Consider the following 24,662-nt stretch of genomic DNA (forward strand, 5'->3'; position numbering starts at 1 on the left):
TGCCACAGGTGGCACGCAGAGCCATATGTCAGGGCACGCAAGGCATTGCCCTGTCAGCTGACTTCGGCCTTCTTTTGATGTCATTTTTCACCCTCCAGAGGCTTCCAAAGATTCCGGAGCCCTAGGGACAAACCGGAAGTTCAGAAACGCTTCCCTGGAGGCTCCAGAAGGCTCCAGGGGCCGAAAACCGGCCCTATGGAAAAACCAGAAGTCACTTCCGGTTTGCTCATACGGCCGGTTTTTGACCTCAGGAGCCTTCCGGGAAGCCTCCTGGAGGTCTCTGAAATCTCCGGAGGGCAAAAAACAGACCTATGGGGAACCAGGAAGTTCGGGAATGGTGACTACATTCAAGTTATCTGATTCCTCACTCTGCACTTTGGGTTGTGTTCTTGTTAATTTTATCCCTACCTCTTTTCATCACCAATCATTTCACTGGCTGGGCATTCAGGAAAGATGTCATTAAAAATTGCAGATGCCTTGCATTTTGCTAAACCCAACTATTTGAAGGACCTTGAATCATACACAGCATATTGTATTTCCCACAGATGAAAAGAGGCAAGTTGTGGTTGACAACTTTTTCATACTTGGCTCCAGTTCTTTGGAGCGCTGCAATGATGCTTACGGTTAGATCTTTTAAGTTTTTTTAAGGCACTAAAATACACCTTTTACCCCTCCAGTGCACAGATATATAATAACACCTTTTCTTAACTTATTTATAGGAATCCTTGAAATAATTTTGGAAGTTTCAGGATTTTTTTTAAAAAACCCTGAAACTATCACAATATTTTTCATTCCAAAGCTACCCAATTCTCATTTTATGATAATTACAGCAAAACCAAAGCCGCAGCCAACAACTAACTGATTTGCAGTGTGTAAAAATCCCCACCTGGGAGCTGCCATTGCCCATTAAATTTTTAAAATGTGTTTGTTTTTTTTCTATCACAATCTCTCACGAAACCCTAATAACCTTTCACAAAACCTAATAACCGCTCACAAAGCCACAAGTGACAAAGACTGCACTAAAAACTCCATATTTTATTATTATGCTTTTAGAACTGATTGTAATATGACATAGTATAATTGCTGTTTTCATACTATTGCACTTAGTTTTAAATGCATACTTAAATAGTATTACTACTATTCCTTTTCATTCACAAACATTCCCACTGATTTTCATAAACTCCAGTCTAATTTTAATCCCCATGCTATCACACTCAATATCTTATTAACTATAATTTGTAAATGATCAGCTCAGCCGTTCAACCAATTTTTAAATTCCATCTGTTAATCTGTTCATTCCTTCATATAACTTCTCTTGTTTACTGTAAGCACTTTACTATAGTAAATAAAGTAAGTTCAAAATCTTTACCACTTCAGAGCAGAGTTCTGAAACAGATGATATGCTGTAAATAAATATATTGTCTTTAATAATACATCAGTTATCAATTTAAAAAAGGGTTTTTTTTTTAACTTTTCCATAAAATGCATGGTTTTAAGGCATGGAAGAGATATGGTCACAGACAACTGTTTTTTGGGAAAGTTTCATTTTTAAGGTGTGTATTTGTGTGAGAAAATAGTGTAATTACTGATAATACTTTTAGATATTCATTGAGCAAAATAATGCAAGAAGGCCAGACAAGATAAATATTTAATTGCATAAGAAAATCCAAGGAATTAAACTTAATTTTAATTGGGAAAATTTAGTTCATCACCTCATATCCAAATAATTTAATTCTAGATTATAACAAACCTAATGCTCTACAGTTGTAGAGCTGGAATAAATGAAAAAGGATATCAGTGTATTTCAGTGGTGGGTTTCAAAAGTTGTTCGAACCTACTCTGTGGGTGTGACCTCTTTTGTGGGAGTGGCTTGCCACCCATGTGACCGGATATGAAATTATGAATTAGTACTTAGGTCAGTCCAAATAGCTATTCAGAAACTCTGGCATTGAAGCATGCAAGTCTTAAAACTGTCAAGTTACAAGACTTTTGCACCCCTAACCCTTTAGAAAAAAAAAACTAGGGGTCTTCAAACCTGACAGCTTTAAGACTTGTGGACTTCAACTCCCAGAATTCCTCCTCCAGTCACGTTGGCTCAGGAACTCTGGCATTGAAGCATGCAAGTCTTAAAGCTGTCAAGATCCTTGCACCTCTAACCCTTTAGCAGTGGTGGGTTTCAAAAAATTTTGGAACCTCTTCTGTAGGTGTGGCCTGCTTTCCGGGTCCACTGGTAGAACCTCTTCTAACCGGTCCGGTAAATTTGACGAACCGGTTCTACCGAATAGGTGCGAAGTGGTAGAAACTCACCTCTGGTGTATTTGTTTGGAAATCACTACTAAAGGAAAATGTTTGCAGTTCTGTTCTTAAGACCCTTTCTTGATATTTTACAGAGAACTCTACTGAAATATAAACTATTATCCTGTTCATCTTTCAAAAAGGCATTCAGACACATCAACAAAAGACTAGTTACAGTTATCTAGAGAATTAAAAAGAGATGTGGTGGCTTAGTAGCTAAGACACTGATCTTGTCGATCAGAAAAGTCAGCAGTTCAAATCCGCGTAATGGAGTGATTTACTTGTCCCAGCTTCTGCCAACCTAGCAGCTCGAAAGCATGTAAAACAGGCAAGTAGAAAAAATAGGGACCACCTTTGGTGGGAAGGTAACAACGTTCTGTGCATTTTTGGCGTTTAGTCATGCCACTAGACCACAAAGACGTTGTCAGCCTCTGCTTTGCTGTTGCTTCGGCTGCCATGAAAGGGGGAGGGAGGGCATGGTATTTGGGAGGGGTTACTCATTGTGCTGGAGGAAGGTTCTGGAGTTCAGCTGCCTGTCGGACTACGCGTGCATAGGAGATTCCCGCCAGGACTAACGGCACTGACATTCCATCTTCGTGATGCCTTTTGAAGTTATCTCACACCTGACACTTGGGAGACTTATGATTGGACTGTAGCTGTGATGCCCAGGGGTGGGGAATGGGCTATTCTATATATCAATCGCTTTCGCGCCTAAATAATCAGACTTCGCTTCGCTATGCCTTTAATCATTTATAATTAGTAAAAGTACACTTGATTTCTACACATGGAGTCTCCTGGTCTTCTTTCCTAATTATCTAATGGAGAGGTTCTGACAGACGTCTTCGAACAGCACAAGCTGTTCGGCTTTGAAACAAAGATGAGCACCGCCCCCTAGGGTCAGGAACAACTAGCACATATGTGCATGGGGAACCTTTACCTTTACCTTAGAGAATTCAAATCCCTAGAGGCTAAATGCTGACCACTTAAGAGCATCCAAAAGGAGAGGCTATTTGCAGCCTATTGTGTATATTTCCTTTAGTCCAGGAAGGAGATAATAGGTCTAATAGCTATTATAGTTATAGACACATGAAAGATAAAGTAACAATTGCTACTATTTAAATGGAGCCACAGAAGAAAAAAAAGGCTTCTTGCAACTCAAGGATAATTTTGCTATCCCTGTGTTTATATTAGATTAGAAAGCGAGAAGGAGAAAAAGTTATTTTTCCCCAAAAAATTGAAACACCTGCAGAAAAAAATAGATCCCATTTGCAGCCTATATATACTGCATGTGCAAGGAAATAAGTTGTGTCTTCAAACATAAAGCAGCAGTAACGTTAATATTTCTTTCCTGAAGATGGAAAGAACGGGGAAAAAAATACATATTATTCCACAAAGCAATAGAAGCAATTGGCAGTACTGTATGGAAATAGAAATAGTAGAGTGACCATGTTTTTCATAAAGAAAGAATTAGAATAATAAATGTTTGAGCCAATGAGGCCCATTGGAGGTAGTAGGGGTGAAACTCAAAAGCAAATGTTTTACAGATAGTCCTTGTCTTACTTATGAAATAAGTAAGTAAAATAAAATAAATAAAAATAGGCTTTACTTATTGTGTTGTGGCCCACCAGCAGCCAGTAGAGCTGGCGGCAGATTCAGACAGTGAGGAGGGTTGGGGAGGAAGATGGGCCAGTCCTGGAGTCTGGGGAAGGCTCTGATGAGGGCTCTGTGTCAGAGGCAGAGATGGGGCCAGGGCCATCCGACACTTATCAGCTCCCTTCGGAGTCGGATATCAGTGGGACAGAAGAACAGCTGGAGCCTGTTTCTGATGTGTGCATGTGCAGAGCTGCCAGGAGAAGGGAACAGCTAAGGAACAAGGGCTGACCCGGGACTAAAGCACAGGTAGAGAGTGAATGGCCCCTTCCATAAAGAATAAAGAGGAGCAAAGTGGGAGGGGAGTTTGCAGAGACAATTAATTCACTTAATTGGTTCGTGACTCTCAAAGACTCCCTGCCAAGTACAGCGTTGCATTTTGAAGATATCGGCCTGGCAGCTCTCCAAGTCAGATAAGGTCTGTGACTGTAAATTCGCCTTTGAAAGACTTTGCTGGATGTGAATGAGAGGAATTCACAGTAACTTAATAAAAAGGGGTTTTGTCAGGACAAGGAGTCTGCTTCGTAGTTTGGGGAAACCTAGGTCGGAACAGATTGTCTTACTTATGCTGAATGTCCCTTCTGGTCATCATAATATGTCACATTCCCTCTCTGGTCTCATAATATCACTCTGAGCATTTCTGACTGATTGCAGTATCCCAGGGTCACACAGTTGTGGTTCGCAATGTTTTTTTGTCAGTTTCCAGCATTTGTTTTATGGTGTAGCAAAATTCAACTCTGTGATTCATTTAACAACTTCCATAAAAATGGTCATAAAGCCAGATCTAGACATATGGATGCAGTCACACGAGGGACAGGACTTACAACTGAAATTGTAATCCCAGTTGCAATGGTAAATCAAGGACTACTTGTAACATTTGATCTCAGTTTAAAAAAAATATGCCATCTGAGAAGCATCAAATCCAAATTCCACTCGATAAACTACTTGTCACCCCTGGAGGCCATCTTTTCGTTGGAACTTCAGGGCTGCCACATTTAGTGCCTGGGAAAACAGGAGGAGAATTTGCAAGGAATTGGTGAAGATATATAGCCATAACAACATTCTTTTCTCTGAGAGTCAAGGACATTCAGCCTGCACCTCGATGGGAGTGACTGGGGGTTGTCTCCAGTTGGGACGGTGGATTGATTGGATCATGTGACGGACATATGGGCACAGGGGATGGCTCTTTGACTTCATTTTGGGTGGGGAAAACCTGGGAACTTTCAGATTCGGATTTTCCCAGATGTGCCAATATGGCATCTCTAATAAAATGGATCTTTGAGGAATTACTAGGCTTGGAGTCTCCTTTAGTTGAGAGTATTACTTGGAATTACTCTCCTTTCCACTTGTTGATTCTCCCAATACTTTGATCCAAAATAAATTCATGTTGTCCCCTATTAAATTAGAAACCAGTAGAACAGCTGAACAATAAAAGCAAAAAAAAAAGGAAGCCAGCAAGTTGGAGAAAGTCAACTTCTCCAAAAATAATATACACAAGATGTTGAGAGCCGGACAGCTGAGGTAGGAAAAGTAAGTTCCATAATATATGGCTTTTGGATGAAAGCAAAGTGATGGAAAGGAAGAATGGCATTGTAGAAAAAGCATGCACTGCGCAGGGGCACAACTGTTCTCTGTGTGCTGAAAAATAAGCACAAAAGATTTGTAAAATATGCCTAAATTCAAAGAGAAAGGTGATAAAAGGTGTAATGAAAATAATGAGTATAATGAAAAATCAAAATGGATGAATAGGGAAGAGGTTTACAGAAAAACATACGCTGAAGATTTTCAGATCTCAGAAGAGGTTTCCATAGGAGCAACTATTTTATGAACATCTTACAGAGACAGTCGCCTCTCGAACACCTTAATAAGTTGCCTTGACATAAACACTGCTCGCAAATTGAGTTATCTGTTGGGAAATAAGAAATTAAAAACAAAAAGGAATGGAAACGAGTAACTTCAATAAGCGGACTTGACTCACTACCTTTAAGTGGTTTAAGTGGCACAGCAATTTCAGTATGCCTAGAAATACATAATTAAAAACAAAGTAAAATAAATTTTGTATTTCCCACTGATTAAAGCAGAGGCATGAAATTGATATTCAGAAATAAATAGCTTAATACATCCATCCTAATCTTTGTGTATAAGTCTAGCTGTATTTGACATGACTAATAGTTATGGTGACACTGGGGACTCCTCCTAGTAGGATATCTCTTTGCTGTTAACGAGAAACTAATATTTATCCAAATGATATTTTTTATGCATCATCTACTTCATTCGAATTAGTGACTGGTAATTAAATAATAATAAACGGAGAGCAAGTGTTAAAAAAAAGGCAAAAAAGAGAGAAACTAATTGCTGAAATTCACAATGATGCTCTTTATCGTGGCACGACAAAACCGTGCTCGACTAAAGCGTGCCCGATTAAACCGCGTCGCTGATGTCATCAGCAGAGCGACAACAGCGAGTGTGGAGAAAAAAGGGCGCTTTAAATAGCGCTTTGAAAGCAAGCCGATTCAAGGTAAGGGTTAGGTTTAGGGTTAGGTTTAGGGTTAGGTTAAGGGTTAGGGTTAGTGTTAGGTTAAGGGTTAGGGTTAGGTTAAGGGTTAGGATTAGGTTTAGCGTTAGGTTAAGGGTTAGGTTTAGGGTTAGGTTTAGGGTTAGGGTTAGGGATAGGGTTAGATTTAGGATTAGGTTTAGGGGGGTTAGGTTTAGGTTTAGGGGTTAATTTTAGCTTTAGCGTTTACAGCGTGCTTTTTTCTCCGTGCTGTTGTCGCGCTGTGATGATGTCAGCTATGCGGTTTCATCGAGCGCGCTTTAGTCGAACACAGTTTTGTGGTGGAACCGCTCTTTATATTACGAATAAGCATGCTTTTTTGGCATTCTGTTTATTTGGGTAAGGTAGAAAACAGGGCAAAGGAACAAAATTGGCATATGCCGTTATCTGATCCACCAAAGAAAGACAGAAAGGGAAAGCATGCAAAGCTAACAATAACAAACAAGCATCCATGCTCTGCAGATGTGTCAGCACAGAAGACATGATTTGAAACATCAGTGTGCTTTTTTTCCAAAGTACAGAATGCCAAAAGTAAAAACATTTCTTATGTGTGCAGTGACCTTTAAAAATCAAAGTTCAGTCAATGAATACCTCTGGGGCAAAACTGAGATTGTAAATGTCATTACAATCATGTTTGGGCAATGTTGACCAAACCATGAAGCTATACTACCAATTGTTGTCAACTGACTTAAGAGTTGAGATAAAGACATGCCAAGGTCATGCAATCCAACCCAAGCAAAATTGTATCTCTCAAGTTTAGTTTCACACAGCTTTTCGTTTTTCAGACTTCATGTTTTGTTCCAATTCTGTATTGTTTTTTTTTTCCAAGACTGACATGAAAAAGTATACTCCTTTCCACTTTTTTTGCAGACTTCTCCTTTGATCATCCCAGTACTTACATATTTATCATATTTATCTTTGGCTGGATTCAAAAGAACGGGGCAATTTCCATTGGGTTCACAATCTTCCCTTTTTAGAGAGAGATGTAGAAAAGTTTGCAGTGCCCAAAGACCTTGGAAGAAGCAGATTATCTGCACCTTGGTGATTCAGATCTTATTATAATACTGAGCAGGGGTGGGCTGCTATGGGTTCGCCTGGGTTTAGGAGAACCCGTAACTAACAATATGGCCAGTTCGGATAACCTCCAAATCCCACTCCTGGCTGGCCCCACCCTACCTGTACCACCCCAACTCTCCCCTCCCATGAGTCTCCACACAGCCCATTTTGGATGAGAGGTAAGTGCAGGCCCGGTGTGGAAGCTCAGGAAGGGGGGAAAACAGGCTTCCCAGAATTTCCAGAAGGCCAGAAATGGGCCCTTTTCCAGCCTCCGGAAGGTCTCTAGAGCCTAGGGGAAGCAGTTTTGGCCACACAGAGCCTTGAGGGAAACCTCCAGAGCCTAGGGAAGGTGAAAAAGCCTTCCCCCTCGCCTTGTTGCAGGAGACCGACTAAGCTACCCCCACCATGGCCACGCCCACCAAGCAACCAGGCAGAGAACCCGTTGCCGAAAACCCCTGATACTGAGATAGGGTTGACCTACATCTCAGGAAACTTTGGCAGTACTGAGATGGAGGCATATGTGATGGTGATGTAGGTATGATCTTAGGAGACAAAAAGAAGAGCTACTGACTAGATAACTGTTGTGACTCAGCAGAAGTTTGCTGTGAGTTGAGTCGGGATGCAGGAATAACAATGCAGCTGGGGCTCGTTAGTGTGGTCTTCTGGAGATAAAAGGACTGATGGTGCCACGCCCTGGTTGCAGAAGTCAACGTTCACTCGTTCATTCGTGGTTCATCATTCATCGGTTGTGGTTTGTTTGTGAGAGGCACTTGGATAAGTGATTTGCTTTCTGTAACCCTGATTCAAAGAGACACTTGGAGAAGTGATTTGATTTCTTTCTGTACACCTGGTTTGGCCGTAAGAGATCTTTGTTTTTGCATTCTGTTATCTTCTTGCCCAAGACTTTATTTATGTTTAATTGTGGGCTCGGAGCCAGCGTGAGCCAGGACTGATAAAGTTATTTCCTTTTAAGTGTGTCTGCCTGTCGTCTTTGAACGAGCGGAGGAGGGGGGTCAGAACAGATAAGTATCAGATTAGAGGTAGCTCAGTCCACAGAAAGAATGGAGTCATGGCAGATATAGTCAAAAATGAGAGAAATGGGGGGAAGGGGTTGCCTAAAGGCCAATGAGGCTGGTGTGAGTCCTCTGGGGTTTTGGGAACCCACCAAAATTTTAGGCAAAGCTACTAGATATAACAGCTTATCGGAAATGTCTTAATGAACAAAACTGAACATATTTCTTAATATGTGTATTCACATATTTCTGTCTGGTCTACTAGCAAGACTGAGAAAACTCAGAAGAGTACTCTTAAATACTCAAAACTCCTCGTTCTTACTGGACACTATTTAAATATTTAGAACCTATAACAATCCTTTTTGGAGTGCTAATTTCAATTTAGATTATCTCCTTTTTTTGTTCTCTTTTTCTCTTTTTACCACCTTATTCCCTACAATAGATCTGTTACTACATTTTATAAACCAAAGGTTTATCGGAAATTATACAGACTGTAAGATTTCTATCATTCCACAATTAATTTAGAGTTCAGAATTAATGAGTTTTAACGTGTTCAAAATGTGCTTAGCTATTTCAATTACAGTTTGAGATCCCATCTTCCTAATTTAGAAATAAACGGCTTGTCAACGTTCCAAATCTCGTCCAGAATTAAATCAGAGTTCAAGGCATAGCTTCCGTCAAAGTTCCAATTTAATAAGAGAGACATGTTGGTACAATCTGTGGGAACCCAAATCTGAAAGCTTCCTGGGTTTCCACCCAGTTGAAAGTTCATGATCTTGTCATGAACACAAGCTCATCACATGGTCCAATCTTCCTCTGCCACGTTGGCAGTTCCACCCATCTAGTTCCAGTCAGAGACACAGAATTACCTTGATTTCTAGAAAGGAATTTTTCATTTTGAAAAACAAACACATTCTACTCCTTATTATTCCCCACTCCCAATTCCCCACTAATGAACAGCATAGTAAAGAAAGAGAAAGTGTGTGTGGCAGGCCAAAGATCCTAAAAGGAATATAACTGCAGGCTTGACAGGGCTCCTATCAGGAGACCCTTGACAAACTTTGAAGAACTAGCATTGCAATCTTTTACAGCCAACTAATATTTTGACATATCTCCAAATTATATAATATCAGAGAACAAACACATGGACCTCTTATTTTTCTGAAAATGGCTTTGGAAAATTTTTTCCAAAAAGAAATTAAGAATTAAAAGTAGGATAAAATGTAGATATGTAAACTAGGGTCATCATCCTTAGCACAAATAAAAGAGAAATATCTTATACTATTTCAGTTAGTACAGGCAGTAGCAATAGCAATAGCAGTTAGACTTATATACCGCTTCATAGGGCTTTCAGCTCTCTCTAAGCGGTTTACAGAGTCAGCATATTGCCCCCAACAACAATCCGGGTCCTCATTTTACCCACCTCGGAAGGATGGAAGGCTGAGTCAACCCTGAGCCGGTGAGATTTGAACAGCCGAACTGCAGAACTGCAGTCAGCTGAAGTAGCCTGCAGTGCTGCATTTAACCACTGCGCCACCTCGGCAGTCCTTGACTTATGACCACAATGGGCCCAAAATTTCCATTGCTAAGCAAGCCAGTTGTTAACTGAGTTTTGCTCCATTCCATGACCTATTTTTACCACAGTGGTTAAGCAACTCATTGCAATTGTTAAGTTAATCAGGTGGTCATTAAGTGAATCTGGCTTCCTCCATTGATATTGTTTGTTGAAGCCAACTGTGATGGTTACAAATGGTGATCACATGACCCAGGACAGTGCAATTGTCTTCCAGTTGCCAAGCATCCAAATTTTGATCACATGGCCATAGAGATGCTGCAATGGTCATTGTGTGAAAAACAGCCATAAGTCACTTTTTTTTCAGTGCTGTTGTAACTTTGAACAGTCATTAAATGAATGGTTGTAAGTTGAGGACTACGTGTATATAACTCCTTATAAAATAGCATTCAAGGGACACGGTGGTTCAGTGGCTAAGGTGCTGAGCTTGCCCATCAGAAAGGTTGGCAGTTTGGCAGTTTGATACATCCTATCATAACCAAGATCCCAATTCAGTTTTGAATAAATCTCGGAACTTAATACAATGCTTTAAATTTGTAAACTACTATGACAGTGGCAAGAGATAGTGGCAAGAGACTGGAATAAATTTTAAATTCATACATTCAGAATGGATATACTCCTTTCTTTCTGTTTTTATCCTACCTGTCAATTACTACTTCAGCTTCAAGCGCAATAATACACCGGCAAACAATGGATGCAAACTCAAGATAAACCGCTCCAAACTTGATTGCAGAAAATACGACTTCAGCAACAGAGTGGCCAATGCCTGGAATGCACTACCTGACTCTTTTGTTACATCTTCAAATTCCCATAACTTCAACCTTAAACTGTCTAGCGTGGATCTCACCCCTTTCCTAAGAGTTCTGTAAGGGGGCGTGCATAAGCACACCAGAGTGCCTACCATCCATGTCGTATTGTCCCCATTTATTCGTACCCATTTCCTGTGTTCATGTCCATGTTTATACTTATACCTGTTATCTCGTACATGTTAAACAAAATAAATAGATATAATAATAGCAGTAGACTTATATACCGCTTCATAGGGCTTTCAGCCCTCTCTAAGCGGTTTACAGAGAGTCAGCATATTGCCCCCAACAATCCGGGTCCTCATTTTACCCACCTCGGAAGGATGGAAGGCTGAGTCAACCCTGAGCCGGTGAGATTTGAACCGCTGAACTGCTGATCTAGCAGTAGCCTGCAGTGCTGCATTTAACCACTGCGCCACCTCGGCTCGGATATATAGATATCTATTTAGAGTTACAACCCCCGGTATGCCCAAATATGGGAGGAAGTTCATTACTTCCATTCCAGATCTATACTAGTCTCCCTTTATTTATTTATCAGCACAAATACAACACATTTGTAAAAGGCAACAGTAAAAATATTGGGTTTCTGTCTGGATGGTCTCTTGTGACGAGCCGATGGACAGAGAATGGAAGTATTGAACTTCCTCCCAGATTTGGGCATACCGGGGGTTGTAACTCTAAATAGATACCTTTCTCCCTGGCTTAGCTGATAAGGAGTCGAACTCTGTGGCTTAGTGGTTAACACATCTGCCTAAGATGCAATACAGCACAGGTTCGAATCCCAGTAAGGGTATGGCTAGCTGATGAGAGCTAAATAGCTTGAAATAGATCTATACTAGTCTCCCTTTATTTATTTATCAGCACAAATACAACATAGATAGATGGATGGATGGATGGATGGATGGATGGATGGATGGATGGATGGATGGATAGATAGATAGATAGATAGATAGATAGATAGATAGATAGATGGATGGATAAGGGGGAGGAAAGCTTATATAAACTGCTTCAATTTGACCATTTTAATTTAGTAGAAGCTACTTTAGAAATTTCTTGCTTGATTTGTTGTAAATAAATGGAATGTTGAAAACAAAAACAGAAGTAAAATACCAGTTTTTAAAAGGTGTATTGATTAAACAATGAACAAGACCCAGATTACTTCTCTTTTCCTAGATGCTAAAGGACTGTCTCTTCAAAGAAATGAAACTTCCTTTTCTTCTGAAAATTGACAGGAGGGAGTACTGAAATAGCATCCCCTGGGAGACCCATATGTCTTACACCCCAATGATGTTCAAAAGGCATTGTAAACTTGGCTGATTCCTGATCTTGTAGAATTTTATTCAGTTAAGTATCTTCTGTCTCCAGATGCATAAGAGGCTTGTTCTCATAGTTTTATTGCTTTGAATCTTGTAAATCACACAGAATTTTATAAAGTTTGCTGGCCCGTAATAGAATAAATCTATCTTATCATGGTGAATTATTTAGAGGCAGTTTATTTGAAGGATTACAAGTATATATGCACTTTAAATGCACTTTCTTGGATCTTAAGATCAGTCATGGAGACAATGAATATGGGCCATTTTCAAGATGGATCAGTCGCTAATATAGAATTTTCAAGAAATATCTACTCAGACATATAAATTTAACTCCATCAATTTTGGGGCTTAAAGGGGCTTTTGAAACTCATTTAGTTTGAACTCCTGAGATGATAATTTCTGAGTTTTTGTTGGTGCCACTTTGAATAGAGTTTTCTTGTTTAAAGGCTTTTTCTTACTTGCACTTACACTTTAGGATTATGATATGTTTTCATGATTTCTGAACTGCAGGCCCCAAAGCTACAACCTCCAACTGAAAAAGAATTAGTTCTTCACAAATTCTGTAAGATTAAAACAAGAGTTTAACTAGCTAAGGCTTAATTAAGCATTAAGGGGGGAAAGGGCTCCATCGGAAGTAATGCTCTTTTCAAGTACTGTATATTCAAGTTTTCTTTTACAAAGCGAACACTTCACATTATCCTTATTTTTATACCATTACCAGTCTTCCCAACATCTGTCTTTCCAGAGTGCCAGCAAGTAAATTGAATTATCATGCAGACAGAAGTACAAGCAGATGTTCCAATCAGAGCTTCAGAAGTAACAGTAATAATTGAAATTTATTAGTCAATAATGCTTCTTAAATAGCACTTGGTACTTCAAAGAAACCGAGTCTCTTCATCTGGATCTTGCTGAAAAGCCTCCAAGTGCTAACTAAGTGACCTTCCCTGTCAAAGCACTTTGGAAAGGAAATAAAACTAATTATAATCATGACTACCATACACTTATTTATGCATTAATGAGCAAGAGAAATTACGCTGAAGTCACTTGTTAACATTCCAAACCATATTACGCACAAAGGAACTGCTTATTGTAGAAGACAGATAATGGTCAAGGGTTTAAAATCCCCATGAGGCAGGCAGCGGGGAAGTTAACAAAATAAATAGCAATAGCAATAGCAGTTAGACTTGTATACCGCTTCCTAGGGCTTTCAGCCCCTCTCTACGCGGTTTACAGACTCAGCATATCGCCCCCACAATCTAGGTCCTCATTTTACCCACCTCGGAAGGATGGAAGGCTGAGTCAACCTTGAGCCGGTGAGATTTGAACCGCTGAATTGCTGAACTAGCAGTCAGCTGAAGTGGCCTGCAGTACTGCACTCTACCCACTGCGCCACCTCGGCTCTTGGTCTATTTTCATTCCAGAATTTGTTATTTCAAGAAAAATACAGGTAGTTCTCAACTTACGACCACAATTGAGCCTAAAATTTGTGTTACTAAGTGAAACATTGGTTAAGTGAGTTTTGCCCCATTTTAGAAACTGCCTTGTCACAGTTGTTAAGTGAATCACTGCAGTTGTTAAATTAGTAACATGGTTGTTAAATGAATCTGGCTTCCCCCATTGACTTTCCTTGTCAAAAGCTTGCAAAGATGGGACATTGCAACCATCATAAATATGAACCAGTTGCCAAGCATTTGAATTTTGATCATGTGACCAAGGGGGCGCTACCATGATCATAAGTTTGAAAAATGGTAGTATGTTTTTTTTCCAGTGCTGTTGTAACTTTGAACAGTCACTTGTGACTCAGCAGAAGTTTGCTGTGAGTTGAGTCGGGATGCAGGATTAACAATGCAGCTGGGGCTCGTTAGTGTCATCTTCTGGAGATAAAAGGACTGATGGTGCCACGCCCTGGTTGCAGAAGTCAACGTTCATCGTTCATGGTTTGTTTGTGAGAGACACTTGGATAAGTGATTTGCTTTGTAAGAGATCTTTGTTTTTGCATTCTGTTATCTTCTTGCCAGAGACTTTCTTTATGTTTATTTTGGGCTCGCAGCCAGTCTGAGCCGAGGACTGATAAAGTTATTCCCTTTTAAGTCTGTCTGCCTGTCGTCTGTTAACGAGCGAAGAAGGGGGGACAGAACAGATTGACTTCTGCCACCAGGGTGTGGCACCATCCATCCTTTTATCTCCAGAAGACGACACTAACGAGCCCCAGCTGCATTGTTAATCCTACATCCCGACTCAACTCACAGCAAACTTCTGCTGAGTCACAAGTCACTAAATGAATTGTTGTAAGTTAAGGACTACCTGTACTATTTCTGACCTCACCACTTTAATGAGGAAAGAATAGTATGGTTTTAAAATGATGCACAGGACAACAACCTAAAGAAAACCAAGCAGGAAGGTACTTGGTGTAAGAAATGCTACTTATGGAACAATGACAAACAATAAATGTGAACAGTTGTTAGAAAGATTGTTTGCCCTAAGTACAAGAAAGAGAATGAGTTATTAAAGTGAAGGTGATACAAGAAACGATAAACTAATCAACAATTCCAACTGCACAAGCTTCTGTTTTCTACCAGTTCCTTGATTTCATCTACTACTGTACACCTGTTTTATTTTATTATTGGTCCTATGTTGGATAGAAAACAACAATATTGGCAGTGGAAGTTTTTGAGACAACAGAAGCATGGAAAATTTATTGGGTGAACTTGAACACAATACAGCTAGTCTAAATTACATTCCATTAAATATTGTTTGAAATGTGATTGGCCTCAAACCTGCTGGCCTTTAAAAGGGCCCTAAAAACTGTTCTCCACTCAAGTGCTAGCCAGTTGTCCCTAAACAAATAGTAATTGTGATTTCCAATATTTTATTTTGCTATGATTTATGATGTTATCATTTTCCTTTGTATTTGGTGTTTTAAACCTATGTTATCTATTCAGAATCATCTGGCAGCCATTGAATTAATGAACAAATAAATAAATAAGTCTGACCTATAAAGCATTAATTTACACAGCACAATCCTCATATGCTGTTTACAAAATTGAAGGGGGGAAAACCCAACATCTGTATAAAAGTGGACCTCTTGTTTCTTTTTAAAATAGGAACACCGATAAATAACTGGAAGACTTGGATTTGTCATCAATTCTTCAGGATTTAGCATTTCAAATAATCTTACTTTTGACGGTAGCAGTCCGAGTGCAGTTGTATAGGATAGCCAGTTCTCCAAACACCTTCCCAGGCCCCATAGTGCACAGCTTTACTCCTTCTTTTGTAACCTCAACCTTTCCATCTGTCAACAAAAGAACAGAGATGAATGTCACAAGATTATCAGATTTTCCATAGGTTTTTTCTTTATCGTATTCTCTAAATACAAGTAAAGAGACGTCATAGAAGTTAAGCATTTCAGTGCTGAAGCACTACTGTATTTAAGAGGTGTACCATCCATATTACCCTGTTTCCCTGAAAATAAGACCTCCCTGGATAATAAGCCCAATCAGGCTTTTGAGCACATGCGCTAAAATAAGCCCTCCCCCTTAAATAAGCCTTCCTCAAAAATATTGCAACACAGCAGCAGCCATGAGGTGACCATGATTGCCGCCTCCTGCACCTCAAAAATAATAAGTCCTCCCCAAAAATAAGGCCAAGTGCTTATTTCGGGGCTCAAAAGAAAATAAGACCCTGTCTTATTTTCGGGGAAACACAGTATGACACTTGAAATGGCATAATCATAGACTGGACACCTTTTGGCTGCAAACAGTTGCATTAAGCAGTAGTAAAACATATTACATGTTGTGAGATTGGATAGGAACTATAATATAAAATTTTGAAAGGAATTTTTTACTCATTTTCAAAAAAATATGAAAAAAGATATTATAAAAATAAAACGTTTTCACTTCCTTTAAACAACTTACATTTTAGGGTATATTTGCATTCCACAATATGTTTGCTTTCTTAACGCAAATATATATATATTTGAAATGATAATTAGTTATTCAAGATCTTACATGCAGGCATGGCTAGAAAGGACTGCTTTCTATATACTGTTTTGAATTAAAATGATAAGATGACATGAACAATTCATTTTCAAAAAATATGAGATCCATATATTGTGTACACTGCTAATGATGAAGATTAAAGGTAAAGATTTATACTAATGTATATTTTTTTTATTTAGATCTGCCTATTTGTTATAAATACGGTTTCTTCATTCTTTGTTCTTTTTTTTAATTTATTAAAGGAAATCACTGTACCATTTTTGGTGGAAAATATCTAATTATGCCACACTGGAAGAGAATCTTGCAACAGATTCCAAGAAAGCATACAATCTTGAACACTTGACGTTGTGAACATCACCAAGAAATCCAAAAAGCGATAAGATAATTTTCATTGACTATACATTATTTGTCTACATATGTATATATGAGAGTGAAGCTACAGTCATATATTCACTTTAATTATTTATTTAATCAGTCTTTTAATTACCTCCTCCTCTTCCTCTGCCCTTCCACTTTTTCTTATAGATTTTTTTTTTATTTGATTTTAACTTTATTTGTATGCCGCCCTTTTCCCTGAGGGGACTCAGGGCGGCTCACAATTCAGGGGGAGGGAAGCACAAAACATGCTATACACATAAAGACAATACATCGTTAAAAAGCACAACAATCATACTATTCGGCTGGGGTTGAAATCTTTAGCCCCAGGCCTGTCGGGACAGCCAGGTTTTAAGGGCTACGCGGAAGGTCTGGAGGGTGGTGAGGGTGCGAATCTCCACGGGGAGTTCGTTCCATAGGGTCGGAGCAGCCACCGAGAAGGCTCTCCTCCGGGTAGTTGCCAGACGACATTGACCGGCTGATGGAATTCGGAAGAGGCCTAATCTATGGGATCTTATTGGCCTAGTGGAAGTAATTGGCAGTAGGCGGTCTCTCAAGTACCCAGATCCAATACCATGAAGGGCTTTGTAGGTGATAACTAGCACCTTATAGAGAATGATGCAGTTTGAAAGATGTTTTCTGGGAAGGACAGATATATCCTTAATAGCATTTAGCTATAGCACTTGGACTTACATAGAGCTTCAGTGTTTTACAGCCCTCTCTAAGCAGTTTACAGAGTCAGCATATAGCCCCCAACAATCTGGGTCCATATTTTACCAACCTTGGAAGAATGGAAGGCTGAGTCAACCTTCAACTGGTCAGGATTGAACTCCTGACTGTGGGCAGAGTTTGGCTGCAATACTGTATTCTAACTATTGCGCTACCACGGGCTTAATAAAGGAGCATATAGCCTAAAAGTTGGACTTGACTATAATGATGGTCAATTACTTCCAACTACATATTTTACAGTTTCTTGTTTATTCTTAATATTAGATTCAATCGCTCCTGTGGGAGCAAGAGTGAAGTTAGAGGGGTAGGGGACTGGATTTTGTTTACAAAGTTGAGAATCTTTTATGCGCCTTCTTAAAGCTTCAGAAAAAGAGATGTGGTACACTAATAATCTACAGTGAAATTCAGCAGACTTTATTGTATGCACTCTGGTTGAAATATGGTTTAAAGCTGATATACGGATTCATCTAAAACCATAGTGCACTTGAACAGTAGGTACAGCTACAAAAAACTGACTTTCAGAATATGATCAAAAGGCATCATGAAAAGGTGAGAAATCTCTTATAAACTGTAACCTTTGGAGTTATTGATTTCTCAAAAAAAAAAAAAATTGTAGTCTACAATAGTAGATTTCTTCTTTACTGCTGCCTCTATTTCTTATGAACATTTGAAAGAACTTGCTATCAACTCTAACCACAGCTCCCTGCAGTTTAGTACTGTATAGTCACTGCCAAGAGCAATAATTATCCACAATCCAAAAGATTTCCACAATAACTGCCATGGTGTGATGCTGGCAACTTCTTCACACAAAGAATATGATCTACCACACAGCTAAACTTCTTTTCCAGTTGATAAATGGAAACGGCCGAGATGTATAAAATGCAATATGTGTCACAAATACACTAGATGTAGTGCCTGCGTGTAATTAAAGGCAAATGAATGTTACTCATAAATTAAACTCTGTGCATGCGATTAAAATCAACTAATGATAGCAATAAAAGTAACCTGAATGTTAATAAAATAAAGGAGATTGTTGTAGATTTTAAAAAGAGCTGGCATAGTCATACTCCACTCAGTATCAAGATGCAGCTGTAGAGATGGTCAACAGTAGTAAGTATCTGGTGGTGCAGATAACTAACAATCTGAACTGGTCTCTCCACACGTCACCCTTAGTGAAACGTGGAAATCAGTGTCTTTATTTCCTGTGTCAGATGAGGAGAGCACATCTTTCTCCTTCTATCCTGAGGCACGATTGAGAGGGCTTTAACGAACTGCATCACTGTTTGGTTTGGTGATAGCAGTGCCTCAGATAGAAAGTCCATAAAGAGAGTGGTAAGGACAGCTGAGAAGATTATAGGAAGTGGCAACTTGCTTCCTTTATTCAGGATGCTGCTTATAAGCGCTATAAGCATTGTTAGAGACGCCACACATTCACTTTAGGGTCTGTTACTGTTACTCCCCTCTGGGAGGAGTTTTCGAAATATTTCTAGCAGGACTTCCTGATTCTGTAATAGTTTTGTTTCCTATGCCATCCATCTGGTAAACTCAGAAGATTCGTTTTTCTCACCATGTACATTTATACATCCGAAGTAGACTGTGTTGTTTCTGAGTCATATAATATATATGGGTATATGGATATATGCGTATTTATTTATTTATTTATTTATTTACTTATCTATTTATTTATTTATTTATTTATTTATTTATTTATTTATATTTTTGTCATGTTTATGTAGTATATATTGGAGATGCAATGAAATTTCATTTTAATGTATGCCAATTAGTGTACATTTAAAGTGACAATAAAGTTATTGTCTATGATCTAAGTCTAAGTCTAATGTGTCAAATATTTTGATCGCTAGTAGTTGAAATGCTATAGAGTCAGAGAAATTAATTATAGTTCTGCCTGTTTTTGATAGATTTTATATCTTTAAATAACCATTTGGAAATGCCATTATCAGAATTTTTGATAGCTGTGTGAAGATCAGAGGTGGGTTCCTACCAGTTCGCACCTATTCGGTAGAACCGGTTCATCAAATCTACTGAACCGGTTAGAAGAGGTTCCACCAGCGGACCCGGAAAGCAGGCCATACCTACAGAAGAGGTTCCAAAATTTTTTGAAACCCACCCCTGGTCCTTGGATATGATTATTCTACACTATCATGCTCCTATTTATAAAACTCAGTGCCTCTGTGAAAGGTAAGGATGACTACTGCATTTGTGGCGCAATCAGAACGTTGCGTGTGTTGAAGTTGTTTTAACGCAAACCAAAGGTGCCTTTCAAAAAGCAAGTTTACATCATATTCTTATGCATGCCAGTGCTGTGTGTGAGGTAATTTAAGGTGGTTCTGGCAAGTGTCGTCGGCATCTTCATATCCGGTCACGTGGGCAGCAAGCCACTCCCACAAAGGAGGCCACACCCACAGAGTAGGTTCAAACAATTTTTGAAACCCACCACTGGTGAAGATGCACTATTCTCTTGCAACAAACATAGCAGAGTTCTCTTTTTTATTCCCAGTGATTTTCAAGGTAGATTTTATTTTTGTTCTTTAGGACAGACACTTACTCTTCCGAAACCATTTTTGTCCATCTGTACTCAGAGTTTATCAGCTGATAATTTCCCAGATAATGTGTATTTCTACACGTCAGTGTTCAGACAGTAAAAACAATTAAGTTTGTGAGCCTTTCTTTTCCTTGATTATTAGGATCCGGTTGCCCTCCTACAGATCAAAATTCCCTTTTCTTTAATGCTTATGTCTTCCATCCCCCATAAAATTCCACTGTAGCATATTGTGGCAAACTCACAAAATGGCTGCCTTAAGGAATAAGCTTCCTTTTTTCTATAATGGATGAGACTGTTAGACCACAAAGCAGACAGGAGAGGCTCTGTCACCCTACATAAGAGGTTACTTGGGTATGTGCCCAAGTGAAATATTCATAAATACCTTGGTTCATTCCCATAATATGTTTGAACAAAATTGTAGCATTGCATCTCACAATGCTATTGTGGCATATATATTTCAATGCTATATCCAACTTTTTTCCTCTCTTCCTTTTCTTTCTTATCTATGCAGAACGCAGCCGCGCGAGCGATTGTGGGTGCACCTCGGTACACCCACGTTACACCTATCCTCCGCGAGCTGCACTGGTTACCGATCAGTCTCCGGATACGCTTCAAGGTGCTAGTCGTAACTTATAAAGCCCTTCATGGTATTGGATCTGGGTACTTGAGAGATCGCCTTCTGCCAATTACCTCCCACAGACCCATTAGATCACACAGGGTCGGCCTCCTCCGGGTTCCGTCTACCAGCCAATGTCATCTGGCTACTACCCGGGGGAGGGCCTTCTCTGTGGCAGCTCCGGCCCTCTGGAATGAACTCCCCGCAGGAACAATTCAAGGGGGAAAAAGGGGAACATAAAAAGACAAAATACAAATAATAAAAGTAGACAACAGTCATACAACCATACATGTCGAGAGGGGAGGGAACTCATCACCCCCAGGCCTGCCGGCAAAGCCAGGTTTTGACGGCTTTTCGGAAGGCCTGGAGAGAGGTGAGGGTCCAAATCCCATTTTTATCTGCATTTAGTTTGCTTTTAATTTACAAAAGGTAGAATAGTACACCTAGTCCGGGGATTCCCAACCTTTTCTTTTCTTTTTTCCAAAGAATTTTTATTTTATTTTTTTATTCTCTTACATACCACTTTAAGTATACATTCACATAATTGTTATTCTTCTTTACAATTATCATTTGTATACATTTATTAGTTCATTTAATAAGTTATAATGTACAGTTTGGGTTGCTTTATTTACCATCCCTTCCTCCTTTTGTAACACCTCCTTGTTTTCCCTTTCTTTTCTCCCTCCCTCCCTTCTACATGGGGCATCCCTTGAAGAGTGTTCGGAGACTTCAGCTTGTCCAGAATGCAGCCGCGCGCGCGAGCGATTGTGGGTGCGCCTCGGTACACCCACGTTACACCTATCCTCCGCGAGCTGCACTGGCTGCCTATTGGTCTCCGGATACGCTTCAAGGCGCTAGTCGTCACTTATAAAGCCCTACATGGTATTGGACCTGGGTACTGGAGAGACCGCCTTCTGCCAATCACCCCCCCCCCAAAGGAGTGAAAATGCGGGGGGACGGACCCACAAAATTATTTCCACAATGGTAATCCACACCTCATTGCAAGAGGTAAAAAAAGGAGAATAAAAAAAACAGGAAAAAGATAAAAAAAATGAGTAGGTAAAAAATGACTCAAAGTAACCAAATGAACAAGAAAAAAAGGAATCTTTAGTATGAGTTGTCTGGATTATCCAAATTTCTTTCCCTCCACCCCCCATAGGAAAAAGGGGGAAAGGCACACTAACAGAAAGACATTCTCAGCAGCCCATTATAATGTAGCCAGGGAAGGCAAAGCAATGTTTACACAGCTGGTCTTATTTCTTTCTTCTAGAAGACTTTTATCAGTTTGTTGTTTTCCACAATGGTTCAAGGCCAACTCGTCTTAGGCAGCTTTTATGGGGACCATTTACTACTAGTCAGCAATGCAGACAATTAATTCAACGTATTTTCTTTTAAGTTCCTGGCTTCGAAAGCAAATCACAGCGATTCTCGAAAGTTAGCAAGAAAATCAAAGGTATAGAGTGAAAGTTAAACACCGAGAGCTTCTGATTTGCTTCCTAACATCCTTAAGCAGTTCTCAAGATCTGTCACTTCCTTTCTTCTATCTATCAGCTCCATCCGTTCGCTGCTGGCCCGAGGGAGGGAGAGCTTTGTAACGTCCGCGCACCCCCTTTCTTCTGCCACTCTCTCTTTAAAAACCTTTAACCGGAGGTTAAAAAGTTAATTTACAGGAAAGTTGCACCTTCCAGCACTCTTATTATCTCACCCAGATGTTCATCACATTGATTCCTGTGCTCTGTCTGGCCTTCCAGCTGTGGTAGCTCGCATTGGCTACCTTTCCTACTTTGGGTCCGAAGGCAAACGCAGGCGTTTTAGGGGAGTTGCAGGTTCCCCAACCACACCTACTTGTGCTTCACTGTCCCCCCAGGACAGCTATGGTAGGGTTAAAAATAAACCCTTCCCCGGTACAGCAGGAATCTGACGGTTCAGAGAGCCCTCCGGAGAACACGTCCTGTTGCTGGGATTCAGGCCGCACCTCCGCCAATTCCCTTTTCTGTACCCCATATCCCCAGTATGCTTCTGATATATTCTCGCACACCTTACAGAAGTAAATAATTATATGCATATAATTATAAATATAAACTATAATTTTGAAACTTCTAAACCCAAGTTTTCGCACCTCCTAGAATATCGTCTCGCACCCCCAGTTGGGAACCTTTGACCTGGTCTAAGCATCTTTGAGGTCACCCAAATACTTTTTTTTTTAATTTTCCTTTTCATTTTCTGACTTAAGTTTTTCCCTAGAATTTTCAACAGGATTATTTCTCAACCTCTCTCTGTGTCTCTCTCATTCATATTCCCAAATGCTGCTAGTCTTTTGCCTTGTGCCTCCAGGCAGCCACTTACATATTTTGAGAGGCACAGCTTCCCTGTTGCCTTTATATATTTTTTATCCTTTTTGCCCCTCTAGACTTCACAAGAGTGTATCTCAGCTTTGTGTACCTTCAAGACTATAGCTCTGGGCCCCAAATTCAGGAATTATTGTCCTTTCAAAGTTTTATACCTTAAAGAGTTTGGGCATCATTAAAGTTTTCATAACTGAATTCACTGCTTATCAATATGCCAGGTATGTAAAAGTTTCAAAACTTCACTAAGGTTTGGATTACCTTTTAAGTATCACTCATGGACAAACGCTAAAAAATAAAGAGTGAAAGACATTTCATAAAGGGAGCCTAGAAATATATTCATGGCATTGCTCTCAGCTCTTCTAGCAGAACTAGAAAATCTATCAGGAATGTTTTTAGAGTATACTATGCAATAATAGAAATAGCACTTATATATCACTTCACAGTGCTTTACATCCTCTTTAAGCGGTTTACAGAGTCAGCCTATTGCACCCAACAATCCGGGTCTTCATTTTACCAACAGGGGAAGGATGGAAAGCTGAGACAACCTTGAGCCAGTCAGAATTGAACTGCCAAACTGCAGTCAGTCTGCAGAATTAATCTCAATACTGCATTCTAACCACTGCGCCACGACGGCTCCAATACCAATTTCTCCTTGCATTGTCATTTTAAATTGGGACCATATCTAAATATATAATATCCAAAGCTTACATGGAGTGATCTTGCTTAAAAGTCCCCTCCCCAATTTACTTTATTGGCCAATGAGTATTTCAAAAAGCCTTTTACAACACAAATAAATGCTGTAGTCACATATTAACCGGAATTATAATACCATTTTCTTTTGATCATAATCTATGTTCTTTGAAATTCCCACGATTTTAAATGCAGTCAATGTGCTATATTTTTGCAAATCTTGCTCAGCACCAAATTTATTCTTTCTGGCAGGGATCTCCTTCCCTAAACAGAACTGACTGTGAGCTTGTTAATGAGTTTGTTAATTCCATCGACAGATACATTGACCTTCAACCAGCTTACCAACCCCTCAGCATTCAAATCAACCAACGATTGCACTGACCCTCAACCAACCCACACAACCCCCCCCACAGCACTTTATTGCCCAGTAACCTCATTTGACCTGATGTCCCCATCACAAGACCCATTACAAGACCCTCACTTGATGCACTCACACCTGACCCATCACAAGATCTACTGAACACACAAAGCCTTTATAAGCAGAAGAACACAGACACAGACATCCTCTAAACTCTGCTGAAGATGTTACCTAGCATGGTAACGAGACATTTAGAAACCAACCTACAAGCTCGGAGAATGAACCTATACCCGAGCTACAGATATTCACCACTATTACAATAGCAATAGCAGTAGCAATAGCAGTTAGACTTATATACCACTTCATAGGGCTTTCAGCCCTCTCTAAGCGGTTTACAGAGTCAGCATATTGCCCCCACAGTCTGGGTCCTCGGAAGGATGGAAGGCTGAGTCAACCTTGAGCCGGTGAGATTTGAACCGCCGAACTGCAGATAACAGTCAGCTGATGTGGCCTGCAGTACAGCACTCTAACCACTGCGCCACCTCGGCTCTTCTACAAAGTATTGACTGTTATTGGACTCAAGTAATTTAGACTGCTGGAACTGGTAGGTTGGAGAGATGAGAAAGCAGTGTGTCAATATGACATGGAAATGATCGGGGATGGTTTGTAGATATGTGCACATAAAATTTTATACTAGTCTATAGTCCGAAGAGATAAATTCC

The 24,662-nt window shown here is 39.8% G+C and overlaps 1 protein-coding gene across 2 annotated transcripts in view; it reads right to left on the bottom strand.

Moving 5' to 3' along the window:
* Positions 1-24,662, bottom strand: part of PRKG1 (protein kinase cGMP-dependent 1) — an 847,569-nt gene that overhangs the window by 468,005 nt on the left and 354,902 nt on the right. For both annotated transcript variants that reach the window (XM_032231578.1, XM_032231579.1), the window contains exon 3: positions 15,442-15,555. In XM_032231578.1, coding sequence (XP_032087469.1) covers positions 15,442-15,555 — 114 coding nt within the window. The remainder of the gene's footprint in view (positions 1-15,441; positions 15,556-24,662) is intronic.

The sequence above is a fragment of the Thamnophis elegans genome, chromosome 15 (assembly GCF_009769535.1).
Source record: "Thamnophis elegans isolate rThaEle1 chromosome 15, rThaEle1.pri, whole genome shotgun sequence".
NCBI lineage: Eukaryota > Metazoa > Chordata > Lepidosauria > Squamata > Colubridae > Thamnophis > Thamnophis elegans.